The 15,000-nt window shown below is 48.7% G+C and overlaps 1 protein-coding gene across 2 annotated transcripts in view; it reads left to right on the top strand.

Moving 5' to 3' along the window:
- LOC132475908 (mitogen-activated protein kinase kinase kinase 11) overlaps positions 1-15,000 on the top strand; it is a 41,383-nt gene that overhangs the window by 11,984 nt on the left and 14,399 nt on the right. Inside the window, exons 2-6 of one of the 2 annotated variants that reach the window (XM_060077292.1) lie at positions 5,096-5,276; positions 8,585-8,733; positions 10,573-10,748; positions 11,172-11,418; positions 13,507-13,620. In XM_060077292.1, coding sequence (XP_059933275.1) covers positions 5,096-5,276; positions 8,585-8,733; positions 10,573-10,748; positions 11,172-11,418; positions 13,507-13,620 — 867 coding nt within the window. The remainder of the gene's footprint in view (positions 1-5,095; positions 5,277-8,584; positions 8,734-10,572; positions 10,749-11,171; positions 11,419-13,506; positions 13,621-15,000) is intronic. The other variant, XM_060077293.1, reaches the window with a different exon arrangement.

Here is a 15,000-nt window from a genome sequence, read left to right as displayed (position 1 = left end):
TTGCGGTGACCAGCCAACCCGCTGTACCTCCTGAGCTGCTGCCACCCTGTTGTGGCGTTTGCGTTTGTGTTGTGTTTCCCCTTAATGAGCTCGTGTTTTGGGAGTTCTCAAAGCGTTTTGGGTATGGCGGTAGGTTCGACACGTCCCAGCCATTGCAGAGAGCTCTCTTTGAGAGGATACGACCACGCCTGGGTGAACTGAACTCTTGCCGCATCCAAGAAGTGATGCAGACGAATATAGCCCAGCCTGTTGTGTGTGAGATTTGCATATGAACTTCTCCGTTTGCACACGCAATCGTGTGTGTCGTCTGAGTTCTCCATTTCTGAACTGACCTCGGTTAACTGTCTGACGGATCCAAAATGGCTACCGTTCACTCAGCGGTGAGCGGTCGACGGGTCTCGTCTGTCCGTCCGTCCGTCCTCCCCCCTTCGTCTTTCCCCTTTCCTTTCCTTCATGACCATCTTTCCTTTCCTTCCTTCGAACACCCTCTCCCTTCCTCCTTCTCCATCTGCTTTATTCCTTCTCTTTTCTGTTGTTGTACTCTTCCCTTTCCGCTGGAGTCTGGCTGCTCCTCAATGCAAACAACACACACCCCTCTCTCTCTCTGTCAGTCCCTTCTTCCTCTCCTGTTTGTGTGTGATCACATGACACACCTCTTGACCTCCTCTTCCTGGAGCGTCTGGCCAGACGACAGGCCCAACAGGAAAGAACCCTGGACATTTGTATTTCATGTTGTTCTAGCTTTTTGAAACTGTCACCCTGGGAATTGTAGTTTTGTAGTCTTGTATTCACTTACTGGAAGTACTGGCTAATCAACGCCAACACCTGCCAGGAAAGGCCCATGTACCTTTTTAATTTCATGTTGTAGCTTACTTTATGAACACCCTGGGAGATGTCTTTTATTCTTGGAGTCACTTCCTGGAATGGTTTGTACAAGCAGGCGGTGGAACAATGTGATTCTGTTCGTCTTTTTGGTCGCTTTACAAATGTGAACAGAACTTCGTGCTTTACGTCTTTTGGGTTAAACCAAAGAACAAATGCATCTCTACTAAAGCAGGGTTCAGTTTGGGGCACAGCCTGAGCTCAACCTGGTTCTAAAAGCCTAAGGCCTTTGACTTATCTCTATCTCTCTATGTATAATCTATATCTCTCACCCTCACCCCCCCTCCCCCAGGGTCAGAAGCATGGGCTCCAACATTGACTCTGACACCAGGAATTGATTTCCTGCCTTAGGGTTAAACAAAGTTTTCCCTCTCCCCCTGCCCGACATAGGGGTGGGTTGGGACTCTGTCTTAGTGGCCCTGACTTAGGATCACAAGGCTTGTGTTAAAGTGGAGATTCACATCGCCGCTGCATGGTGCAACAGCTTTGGGTCTTTCTGCACCTGAAGTCAAAGAGAGGAAATGTTATTCCTCTTAATGTTCACCTTCGACGTCATGACATCCATAGACCTGGATGTAGCATTTAGCTAGGCATGGCTAACGACACATTGTTAGCGTGTAGCATTAGCAACGTACTGTAACTTCATTGTGCTGGAGCTTTGTCCCCTTACCTTGCCAACCGATCACACACACACACACACACACACACACACACACACACACACACACACACACACACACACACACACACACACACAGGCCTGGTAGACAAAGCGACCTCCGGCAAAGCATTCCATTGTGACATCCAAAACGCTGCCGCTGGATGTTCCCAGGCAGGATGTCTGCGTGTGTGCGAGGCTGTCTGCTGGCGTGTGTGTGAGGCTCCGTGTGTGCTTGTCGTCGTGGCTGCGAGAGTTCATATTTGTGTTTACTTTCATGTGGCATAAATATATAGATGATATTTATGGACTTGGAAAAACTCACAAAAACTACAGGGAGAGAGAGAGAGAGAGAGAGAGAGAGAGAGAGAGAGAGAGAGAGAGAGAGAGAGAGAGAGAGAGAGAGAGAGAGAGAGAGAGAGAGAGAGAGAGAGAGAGAGAGAGAGAGAGAGAGAGAGAGAGAGAGAGAGAGAGAGAGAGAGAGAGAGAGAGAGAGAGAGAGAGAGAGAGAGAGAACTTCCCCATAATCACTTGCATTCCTTCCTGTGCCCTGCATACTCTCCTTGGTGCGCATGGCTAGTCCTGTGTGTGTGTGTGTGCGTGCATGTGTAGAGGATACATGTTGTATATATGCATGTTGCAGGAAATCATTCCAAACGTGATCATGTGATTTTGAGTCAATGTCGTTTTTATCTGTTATTTATTATTGTCCTCTCTGTTCTCATCTTTCTTCTTCTCGCGTTCTCCCTTTCTCTGTGAGCTGTTGTTTATTTATCCTACAGACCTAGTGCTCTGAATCCTATAGCTACCCTGCGGTCTCTTTTCAGTGAATTCCATTTAGAATCGTTGGTTCTGCAACGCTATCTATCGTAGCTACTCCAATATGTGATTGCATGCTTGAGATTGTGGTTAGCCTCACCTTGGTAAAAAAACATTTGCAAAATGATTGAACATTAAGTCATTTTGGATTAGGCAATCCAAAAATGTATTTAGATTGTTGTCTATTGTTCTTCAATTTATTGTTGAATCTATTGTTTCAACAATAGATCTATTGTTCTTCAATTGTTCTCTTAATTTCTAATAAGGAAGTAGACCTTTTCCACCGCTTCTTATGGTGGCAAATGTTATTTTCTCTTTGCTTGTGGCTTCTGTTTACCTTCTAAATTCATCTTTAATGACCCTGCCATAACCCTGTTTCTACTTCTGCGTCGTCCACATACTCCATACTGCTTCATTGAAGACTTCCAACCCATTGTATTACAATGTGGATAATCTTCATCATCGTCGTCAGCGTCTTCATGATCAGAGTTCAGCAGGTTGCGTGTTTAACCGAAGGAGTCATGTAAGGGAGGCGTGAGACTCAAGGGAAAGATCACGCGGCAGACACCATTGGTGATGGCGAGAGAGGAGGGAGAGGGAGGGGGAGGAAGAGAGAGAGAGGGAGAGGGAGAAAGAGAGAGATGAATGTAAGAGATCGTTCCAGATTTGCTTCTCTTGATATAAAATTATTTCAAGAAAAGCAGAAGAGGAACTGAGAGTAAAGAGCGAGGAAAGGGAGATGAGCAGAGTGTTGTTTGTGTGCGGTTGTTTGTGTGCGGTTGTTTGTGTGCGATTGATGTGTGTGTGTGTGTGTGTGTGTGCGTGCGTGCGTTATGTCGAGACGTCAAGTAGATCCGTGTAACAATGTCTCTTTCGCCCCCCGCCATCCGTACAGATCCTTACAAAAAAAAACGTCTACATCCATATGGTTTCTTCCTTCCTCCCTTTATTCGTCACCTTTCCTTCCTTACTTTCATCCTCCATCGTCTTCCTTCCTTTCTTCCATCCATCCTGTTCCTGCTATTCTCACTTGCACCTCCTTTCTTCCCTTTCCTCCATTCCCACTTCCCCATCTCTCTCTCCCCTCCCTTGCTTCCTCCCTCCCTCCTTCTCTCTCCATGCCTCCCTCCCTCACCCTTGACTCTCTTTTTCTCCACTTCTCTTCCTCTCTCTCCCTCCTTCCCTCATCCTTTACTCTCTTCCTACCGCCCTCCCTACCTCCTGCCCTCATCCATAACTCTCTTCCTCCCTCCCGCCTTCCCTCTCTTCCGAACATCTCTCCAATACTCCCTCCCCCCCCGTCTGTTTCCATCCTCCCTTCTTGACACATACTTGACCATGCTACTGTACTCCCTGGACATGAAGGCACCCCTAACCACCCCTTGAAGGAGGGACCCCCCTATTCTGTGTTCCTCAAGGTTTACAATGGGATTAAGGGACTTTTCCCTCTTCTTGGAAGGGTTTCATAATAGATGGCCCCGTGAAGTAGCCTGGCAAGCCAGACCCATCTCGGAAAGATATTGGGTCTGGTCTCGTACGGTGGCAGTGTGGGCGGGATAAACGGTTGTCTTTCAAGTTCCCTCTGCACGCAATAGGATAGCGCTACAACCAATCAGAGCAACGAAGAAGGTGACGTAGTCAGAGCGACGGAAATTTCCATGGGGAAGTGTTGCGAATGGTGGGTTGAGAGAACGGAGACCAACGACGAAACGTTTACCGTATCCGGTCGGCAAAACTCAGAATACATCTTTCTTTTCCAGGAAAGACTTCAGTGCAGTTCTTTGTTCATTTCTCAAAGAAAATGATAACTTCAAGTCTTGAAGAGTCGCGGCCAAAGCCGAGTCGAAAGACAGCGGTTCGCCAGCAGCAGCAGCCATTATTGTTTATCTCTAACACGGAACCGTCGCAGCTCTGTCGTCATTCGGCTCGATACCGCCCCTCACCATCTGATTGGCCTGTCCCATTTTCGGTTTCTAGCAGCGAAAAACGACAACAGAAGGCTAGACCTCCCTGGCTGCAAATAAAATGTACTGCCCCTAGGGGCGACTAGATTTCTAGGCTACCCCGTGAAGCCCTTTGAGGCTGTAAATGTGATTTGGGGCTATCCCGGTAATTCCTATCCTCGGGCTCAGGAACCCCATCCGGGGCCCCTGATATGCATGCGGGGTCACAGGAGACCCACGAGCTAGTATCTGATGATCCATTTGAGCACACTATGTTTTGCTTAAAGGGATCATGGCTATTACCGGGAGAATTTGAATATTGTTGGGTAAGAGCAATTTGTTTTGATGCAGATGCACAAAAGTTAAAGTTGGGGTGGACTAGAGGCGGGGGCTTAAACCCCTCCCTACTAGGGATGCTTGATTATGGAAAAAATCCTAATCACGATTTACTTTGATCAATATTGAAATCATGATTATTCAAACGTTTAAAAAACATGATGCATTTATTCAGCCTTTCTCTCCAAAAAAAACCACGTTGTAACTGAGAGCTTCGGAATTTCCCCTTAAAAAAATACACACAATTTTAAAATAGAAGATAATGTACAAATATTTATCCAGCCGTTTCCGCAATTTCTATAAAACATTGAATGAATAAATAGATTTGCTTACTATACTTAGAAATCGCTTATAAAGATAAAAATTCGATAAATTGCACAGCCCGACTCCCTACCTCCATCCTCCCTCCCCACCTCTCTGACATGTCTCCCCCCCTCTCCCCCCTTCTCCCCCTCAGTCCTGCTGGCCCAGCCCATCGAGGACGAGTGCATGGAGGGGCTGACGCTGAAGATCACGGACTTCGGCCTGGCCAGGGAGTGGCACAAGACCACCAAGATGAGCACCGCTGGCACCTACGCCTGGATGGCCCCCGAGGTCATCAAGGCCTCCACCTTCTCCAAGGGCAGCGACGTCTGGAGGTACGCATGGGCACCCCCGCTGGGGGTCGGGTGGGGCGCCGCGGGTGGAGCACGCGCTGGGCGTCCGAGCGCGTGGGGCGCAGAATGACTCCCCAAAGATAACTATCAATAATGAAATTATTGGTTAGGTTTTTTTTTGTTGGGTCATTCGAAACAACGTGAGCGGTCTTCCTCTCTTAGATCGCAGACTGCGGCCACTTTTGATTGGTCGGGGTCGGCCCTGGGTGGGGGGCCCCCCCTGTTGTGCAGCAGGGGTCGGTGTTGATGTTCACAGTCGGGACACCATCAAAAGAAACAGACGAGTTAATGAAGAGAGAGGGAGATGGACTGATGGCGAGGGGATAGGGAGAGGAGGGGGGGTAGGGGAGAGGGGGGAGGGGTTAGGGAGAGGAGGGGGGGTGGAGGGGAGAGGCGGGAGGGGATAGGGAGAGGGGAGGGGTGGAGGGGAGGGGTGGACATGTGACGGCTGCTTCAAAGGACTGCTGTGTGCGCTGTGTGGAGGGAGACGTGTGGCTGGGCACACTGTCCTATTGTGTCTACTACTGGCACGGACGGACGGACGGACGGACGGACCGGCTGGCCGAAGGGCAGACGGAATGACACACTCCTTCAGTGTGTCGTTTGATTGTGTGCACCTTTTGTGTCGATGACATGACGATGTGTTTGCGTCCACGTCTCCAATATGTGGTCAATTGTGTGACGTCGCGCGCACACACACACACACTCACTCACTCTCTTTCGTCTCTCCGTCCACCTGTACGCCTCAAGACGGCCGCATCAGCCGCGGGTGTCGATAAACCAATCAGAAACCCTAACCCTAACCCGTTGACACACACGTCACACACGCGCGCGCGCGCGCACGCACGCGAACACGCACACACACATCTTAGTTTGATAAAGGCTGAACAATCGGATTGAATTCGCAATCAATCAGGTATGAAGTAAGGTAGTAATTATGGTGAGGTATTAGACATTCAGATTACCGCGTTTGCATGACCACTAAGCCCGTCGAGGATACATCCAAATGTTCTGTTTATCTCTTGTTTATGCATATAAAACTCTTGTTTATGCATATAGACGATCAGCTGTTTTACCTTATGCTTTCGTATCAGTCGTTGACACATTGGTGTGCATGTTCACGCATTGAGTCAGCCAATCAAACGGACCAATCGGCCCACCAAGTGGTCAACCAATGGGAGGCAGCCACGGCCACTACAGGCTCCGTGCTGTCTGTGTGTGAGGTCTTTCTACGGTGGAGCACTGGAGCCAGCAAGGACCCTGGGCTCTGTGCTGTAATAAAGGACTGTTTTAGCACCGGAGAGACGGAGAGAAAGGGGCCACTTAGCAGGCGTGCGGCTGCCTTCCTCCAGGGTGGGGCCGGGGGCCCCACGTTACTACACTACACTCTACTAGAGCCTGGGAGGGGCCGGGGGGCTGGCAACACACACGCACACACACACACACACACACACACACACACACACACACATGCTCACATGCACACATGCGCAAACACATACAAACCAGAAATTCAAAATGTATACGGATTTAAGATTTTTTTCAGCCACTCTGGGACGAAAGGAAACACGCGTGCGTGCGTGTGTGTTTGTGTGTGTGTCTCCTTGTATTCTGGAGCTGAACAGTTGTTATTCCCTGTTTATGTTGAAATCAAATGAAACAAAGGCATTTTCCCAAAGTGTGTGTGTGTGTGTGTGTGTGTGTGTGTGTGTGTGTGTGTGTGTGTGTGTGTGTGTGTGTGTGTGTGTGTGTGTGTGTGTGTGTGTGTGTGTGTGTGTGTGTGTGTGTGTGTGTGTGTGTGTGTGTGTGTTGAGTCTTGACTGCATAGACAGGTTTCTGGGCCACTTCACAGCAGACGAGCACATGCATAAACAATAGTAAACAAACAACCTTCAAGATGGCTAGGATTTGTTGTGCCGTGAACTCGGCAATCCCAAAAGCCAGGGATATAACTTTTTTTTACACACCATGGGGTTGATTCCCTATACTAGATACAAGAAATTATTTATTTAAAAGGCTGGATTTGAGTTGTAATATTATTATTTATATGCACATAGATTTACTTTGATACACCTGGCTTTGCTATCAGATACGTGTAGGCTATCATTTTCTTATTAGTGAGATTTGTTTTGTTTATTAATGAACAGCATAAGTAAGTAACCCAGTTAACTAAAGCAAGGCTTCTAACCCTTTCTCAGAATGACAAGAATGCCAATTCTGTTATTTATTCATGCAGTCAAATTATAATCTTTGTGTCAGCGATGTTATAATGACACTACAAACAAACATAATTTATATCACATGGATATGAAGAGAAAGCCAAAACAAACACATTCGCCTCTGGAAATTGCAATTCATCCTTGCATCATCGGGCTAAATCAGACCAAATGCAGTACAATGCTGTTTGTATTTGTATATTTATAACACTGCTGTAGTCGCTAACGTGACCACAGTCGTTTTTGCAACAGCACGGTTAATTTCCCCCTGGCTGCACGCACAGCCAACCATGTTTGTAATCGGTAACCCTGCCATGGTCACATGACCCGAATGAAATCTGTCCCCAGTTGAGACATCTAGCACTATATCATGTGGGAGAAGAAGTGACCCAACCTACCACAGAGGTATTGATCTGCAGTTAATCATTCAATAGCTCTTAAAAATACCAAGGGTTTCGGCCCGACTGCAATTCTCCACCAAACTCTAATGGATCTGTTTAACATCAGAAAGTCCGTTCAAAAGTCCAATCTCTCCCTCTCTCCCTCCCTCTTTACCCACCACCCTGTCCCGGTCTTTCTCCATTTATCTTTTTTTGCCGTTTTTCGTCTCCCTCGTTCTTTGTCTCTCTCGTTCCCGCTTTCCCTCCAGCTTCAACACGCCGACCCTGTTGCAGCAGTGCATCGGTTAAACCCTGTTATAAACTACACTGTGATAATAATAATCACCCTACTCTTTATTATTGTGTGTGTGTGTGTGTGTGTGTGTGTGTGTGTGTGTGTGTGTGTGTGTGTGTGTGTGTGTGTGTGTGTGTGTGTGTGTGTGTGTGTGTGTGTGTGTGAAGACCTTTTTTTCTGATGTCACAAGCCGATTGAACATTATCATGGTTGTAGTATACAGACTGATCCCGTTAGCTCTGAGGATGGAGCTCTGCACTGGAACACACCGTTTAGCTTTATTGTCTGCATCACATAATTAGTAACAAACACACACAGGTATCTCACCCACACAAGTACCCTCTGACCCCCCTCTCAACCACCCTCTGACCCCCGTCTCACCCCCCTCTCCCTCCCCAGCTACGGCGTCCTGCTGTGGGAGCTGCTGACGGGCGAGGTGCCCTACCGGGGGATCGACGGGCTTGCGGTGGCCTACGGCGTGGCGGTCAACAAGCTGACCCTCCCCATCCCCTCCACCTGCCCCGAGCCCTTCGCCCAGCTCATGTCAGGTACGACCTCGGTCACCGGGGGGGCTGGTGGGAGGTTGCTATGGCCTGGGACCATAGCAACTGTCAGGAAGAGAGGGACGGTTTCTCTCAGGGAGATCGGGAGAGAAGGAGGGAGGGTGGGAGGGAAGGGTTAAAAATAGACTTTGAGTTGTAGGATAGTGTAATGATAGCTACATATTCATTTGATACAAGGGTGGTGTGAGTAGAATAATTTACATTCACATTTTTGTGGTAATATGGTACGGAATCCCTGATTTGCAGCCCTGAATGTGTCCTGTACATTTGCGTAACAATTGTGTTGCAAGCACATTCTGCCAAAAAAGACAGAACTGTTGGTTTCAAATTCCACCTTCGTTCACTCCTTCCTGTTTTCCATATTTAAACGGCGTGACGTGACTTGATGTCAGAAGCTAGCCCAAATGAAGAAGCTGAGAAAGTAGCTTTTAACCTTTCAGCATTTCGCTGCTCCGCCTTCCCTAATTGGTCTCGCAAACGTATCGGTATAGATCTGGGACGCAAGAATCGACCGCGCAATACGTCTCGGCAACCGTGACATGCGTACGGCGAGGAGCGCGGCCGTGAGCGGAAAACTCAGCGGCTTCAGAGTTTGAAGTCTGAAGCCGCTGGAATGTTTTTTAGATGCGTCATACGGCCAAATTGTGCTGTGTGGCGACGGGGGCGAAAGGAAGGGAAATGTGTTTCCTCTGTTGATTTAATGTCAGCACTGCAGGAGGAAGTGATATCAAGGCCGAAACAGTGGGACTTGTGCAACGGGTACTTTTATAGAGCTAGTTTACCAACAACTTATACTCATAACTCATGACGCATATATGCATGTTGTTGTGCGTGTGTATGCATATGACTGTCTGCGTACGTGTGTGTGTGTGTGTGTGTGTGTGTGTGTGTGAATGTGTGCATATGACTGTGTCGGCGTACTTTTGTGTGAGTGTGTGCAAACAACTGTGTGCGTATTAGTGTCAGCCTACTTGTGTGTGCGTGTGTCTGTGTGTGTGTGTGTGCGTGCGTGTGTGTATGCTTATTAGGGCGCACTCACACTAGGCCATCTGTATCGTGCCCAAGTCCGTTTCACACCTAACCGTGCTCCAGTACGGGTGTCTTCATTCATAAAAAAATAAAAACATTCGGGAGTGGCGAACCGGGTATTTTTGATCAAAAACTCAACTTCACTATTGCACCAACGTGAACCGCTAGCCGTCAAGTTTATTGTTTAATGGGAAATAAGGGTCGCATGGACTATACGTCATCCAGCTCAGGTTGCGTAGCCGTGTGTGTGGGCGTGTCGGCTCATTAGCATCTGTACCGTGGCCTGAGCACGCCTCTCCCAAGTGTGCTCAGGCCACGGAATGGAAGTGGACTTGAGTACGGTTGGCGTGCTCACACTAACCAAACGATCTAGACTTGAGCACGATTCCTCCACAGGTGTGAAACGGACTTGGGCACGGTACAGATGGCCTCGTGTGAGTGCACCCTAAGGCCCAATTCCATTTCTACCCATTACCCCTTACCCCTCCCCCTTGTTTTGAAGGGGTAAGGGGAAGGGGTAAGGGGTAGAAATGGGATTGGGCCTTAGTGTCTGCGTACTTTGTGCGTGTGTGTTCGTGTAATCATGCGTGTTTCTGTGTGTGTTTGTGTGTGTGTGTGTGTGCATATTAGTGTCTGCATACACGTCTATATGATTGTGTGTGTGTGTGTGTGTGTGTGTGTGTGTGTGTGTGTGTGTGTGTGTGTGTGTGTGTGTGTGTGTGTGTGTGTGTGTGTGTGTGTGTGTGTGTGTGTTCATGTAATCATGCGTGTTTCTCTGTGTGTGTGTGTGTGCAGAGTGCTGGGACCAGGACCCCCACCGCAGGCCCAGCTTCGGCTCCATCCTGGCCCAGCTGCTGGCGCTGGAGCGCCAGGTGCAGGAGGACATGCCCCAAGACTCCTTCCACTCGCTGCAGGACAACTGGAAGCTGGAGATCCAGGACATGTTCGACGAGCTGCGGGCCAAGGAGAAGGTGGGAGACGGGACGGGACGGGGGGGGGGGCATCGACCCTTCATTGTATTCATTCATTCATTTGTTTGTTCATCCATCAATCCATCATATATCCATCCATCCATCTTCCCTCCATTGATTCATCCATCCATCCGTCCTCCACCCATTTACCCATCTGTCCACCAATGTTTTCAGTCATCCATCCAATCATTCATTTGTTGATCCATCCATCCGTCATCACCCATCCATCATATTGGTGCCAATATCATACAGTCACTGTCACTACCTCTCTCTAACACACACACACACACACACACACACACACACACACACACACACACACACACACACACACACACACACACACACACACACACACACACACCCTGACACCTGGTTCACTCCGCCCGTGTGCCCCCCCCCCGTCCCCCCCCCTCCCTGCAGGAGCTTCGATGCCGCGAGGAGGAGCTGAAGCGCGCGGCGCTGGAGCAGAAGTCCCACGAGGAGTTCCTACGGCAGCGGGAGCAGCAGCTGGCCCAGTGGGAGCAGGACGTGTTCGAGCGGGAGCTCAGCCTCCTCATCCTGCACATGAACCAGGAGCAGGAGAAGCCCAACGTCAAGAAGAGGAAGGGCACCTTCAAGAAGCACAAGCTCAAGTCCAAGAACGGGGAGAAGATCAGCATGCCCCAAGGTGGGTGGGGGAGACGCTGTGTGTGTGTGTGTGTGTGTGTGTGTGTGTGTGTGTGTGTGTGTGTGTGTGTGTGTGTGTGTGTGTGTGTGTGTGTGTGTGTGTGTGTGTGTGTGTGTGTGTGTGTGTGTGTGTGTGTGTACTACATGCTTGTTTGTGTTGTGTGTGCACACTTCTTGCTTGTGTGTTTGGGTGTTTGCAGTGTGTGCGCATATCTTGCTTGTGTGTGTGTGTGTGTGTGTGCGAGCATGGGTAAATTATTTTTTTATGTACGAATATATAAATGTATGTATGCATGAGTGAATGCACATGTGTGGGTATGGCGACAGCGGCACCGGCAGCTCACTGTTATAGCTCGCTGTAAAGCACGGGCCTCACTGCTGAAGTTATGAGTCACCAGAACTGAGAACAGAGCCGATATAAATATAGAAATTACAGTCACAGTATTATTTTGTCTTTGTGTTGGGGGGGGGGGGGGGGGGGGGGAACTACTTGCGTGGGTGCGTTTCAATACTTCCACAGAAGTGGGTTTCGTTATGGGTACTAACTGCTGCTGTGAGTACCTCTCCTCATGTCATGCGTTTTCCACATTACATTTATTCGAGAATAAGACGACTTGAGAAATGTTTCTAGGGAGTTGTTAAATATTGCTTTCATTTTTTTCTTCCCCATAAGCTTGCATGATAGAAATCTGCCTCAACACCTAGTTGAGTTAACTAAGTTAAGTGAGTAGAGTTAGGTTTAGCAAGGTACCCTCTGAATTAACTGACTCAGTGGTTCTTCAAACCTTTTTAGTCAGGCGCCCCCTGTGGTCTGAATCAGTAGTGCAGGACCCCGGCCATTGTATACGCATAGTTCCTCACTCTTGTAGCAGAGCTACAGTGTTCCAGGGGTAAGATCGCCATAGGAACCGTGGGCGAGGGCCGGCATTACATCATCAAGTTTCATCAATGGGCTCGTACAGCAGTTATACAGTTTGACGCTTGGGTTTCACACTCGCGGGAGTTGTTTCTCTACAGCTCCAGTGTGCAACCTATTTCTTTGTTTTAATGCAGTGTATGACTTAGGAGATCCCCTAAAGAATTCCCCTAATCACATCTCCCTGAGCTCCAACTGAAGAACCACAGAGAATCGGGTTAAATTTAACTTGGCTTTGACTAGCATCCCTCACTCATTCACTTCACTTCTATTAATTTAGCTTTATTTAATTTAATTTTGTTTATCTTAGCCTAGCACAACTTAGCTAAGCTTCACTTGACTAAACTTTGACTGCACCTGTGATGACCTCTGAATGAACTTCATTGTTTAACTTGGCTGAGCTTATTGCAGCCTAACTTCCCTTCCCTTATTTAAATTAAATCAACTACATAATAAACCTTAACAGGCATAAAATGAAGATGAACCAGTGACCCATACACTCTATGGATGTTGTTTTATGTTTATTATGTTCCTTTGTTTGCATTGAGCTGCAGTGTACTTCCTGGCCACCGGGGGCACTCTGGTCACCCTTCAGACGGCTGCTGTCTGTGGTCCTGTGAATGTCCAAGCCATGATTGTGTGTGTGTGTGTGTGTGTGTGTGTGTGTGTGTGTGTGTGTGTGTGTGTGTGTGTGTGTGTGTGTGTGTGTGTGTGTGTGTGTGTGTGTGTGTGTGTGTGTGTGTGTCCTGTGGTCAGGCCTTTCCGAGCAGAGGGTGGTGATGTGGCGGGTGGAGCGCAAGAGAGAGAGAGAGCGTCACCACGCCTCAGTGCTTCCTGTACAGAGAAACACTGCTTGTTGACTTTCTCTCTCTATCGCTCTCTCTCTCTTCTCTCTCACATGCACACACACACACACACACACACACACACACACACACACACACACACACACACACACACACACACACACACACACACACACACACACACACACACACACACACACACAGGGTTAAGATGTCTGTATTTATCACTCTATGTGTTCCAGACTTAATCCATAAGATCTGTGTGTGTGTGTGTGTGTGTTTATCTCCATGTGTGTCTTTGTGTTCCAGACTGTATGTGTGTATATATATGTGTGTATTTATCTCCATGTGTGTCTATGGGTTCCAGACTTCATCCATAAGATCACGGTGCAGGCGTCTCCAGGTCTGGAGAAAAGGCGGAACTCTCCGGACTTAGTAGGCTCCTCCCCCTCCTTCGGACCGCGCTTCAGAGCCATCCAGCGTAAGATACACACACACACACACACTGACTGACTGACTGACTGACTGACTGACTGACTGACTGACTGACTGACTGACTGACTGACTGACACCCCGTGCCCACTGCCTCCGTCAGTTGTCCGTTGCCCATTGACTTTGCATGGGGACGGACGCGCAATGCATTGTGGATCCGTCCGTTCAGTTGGAGCGTTCGCCACCGTCAGAAAGTTGAAAAATGTTCAACTTTTTCGGCAGCGACGGTTCCGTCATCCAATCAGATCGCGTATGCAAATTTAAGCACTGTGACGCGACTCGGGCTCTGACGATACTGGAAAGCGGGAAAGCGGGTCATCTTGCCTCGCAACAAGCAGGAAGAAGCGGGAAGAACCCGGCGAAGCGATTTGATTGGCTGACGGATGCCTCTGCAAAGACTACTCCCCCATCCGTCAGCCACGCCTTCCCACGTCCGTTGACTGACGGTGCAGTGGGCACGAGGCGTGACTGACTGACTGACTGACTGACTGACTGACTGACTGACAAAAGAGTGATCATGATGTCTTTGTGTTGCGTTCCAGAGTAATTAAGGCTGCTTGAAGTGGAGGTTAACTATTTAAAAAAAGGATTGAGACCAATCAGGTCACAATTCTTCATTCATCTTCAGGTCTTTGTCTCCTCCTACTTCCTTCCTGTCCTCTGCCAGGTCTTTCTCCAGCCCCTTCCGGTCCTCTACCGGTTGGCTCTCGTCTGCACCCGTTCAAAGTCCTTCTTGTCCTCACTGGTTGGTCCAGTCTAGCCTGATTCTATCCGCTCTGATTTAGTCTAGTTCTGACCTGTAGAGCCCGGTTCTGCCCCAACAGTATCACTCAACAGGGAGACGATTAGCTGAGAGCATGTACACACACACTCTTCCTCTAATGACTGCAGCACCACACGCACGCACGCAGCACCGCACGCACGCACGCACGCACGCACGCACGCACGCACGCACGCACGCACGCACGCACGCACGCACGCACGCACGCACGCACGCACGCACGCACGCACGCACGCACGCACACACGCACTCACACACAACCCTACATCTTTACCGAAATAGTGTAGTATAAGTGAAGCATGTATGTCTGCAGGCGGTATTCTGGCTTTCCCATCCGTTTAAAAAGCTGTTGCCTCCTTAGTGTGCGTTAAAGCACACACACAAACGCACCACAATGCACATTACAGTCCCTTTTCATCCTTGTTTAAAATGTTTCCAAATCCTCTTTCGTCAGCCTCTCATCCTTTTGTATCCCTCCATTTCCCTCTCGGCCATCTTCCTCTTCCCCTCCTCTTCTCCTCTTTTATCCTCTTCTTTCCTCTTCCACTCTCGCTCCCAAATTTCTGGCCATTCATCCTTCTATTGTTT

This window comes from Gadus macrocephalus, chromosome 17 (assembly GCF_031168955.1).
Source record: "Gadus macrocephalus chromosome 17, ASM3116895v1".
NCBI classification, from domain to species: Eukaryota; Metazoa; Chordata; class Actinopteri; order Gadiformes; family Gadidae; genus Gadus; species Gadus macrocephalus.
This window is presented reverse-complemented; position numbering and strand designations above follow the sequence as displayed.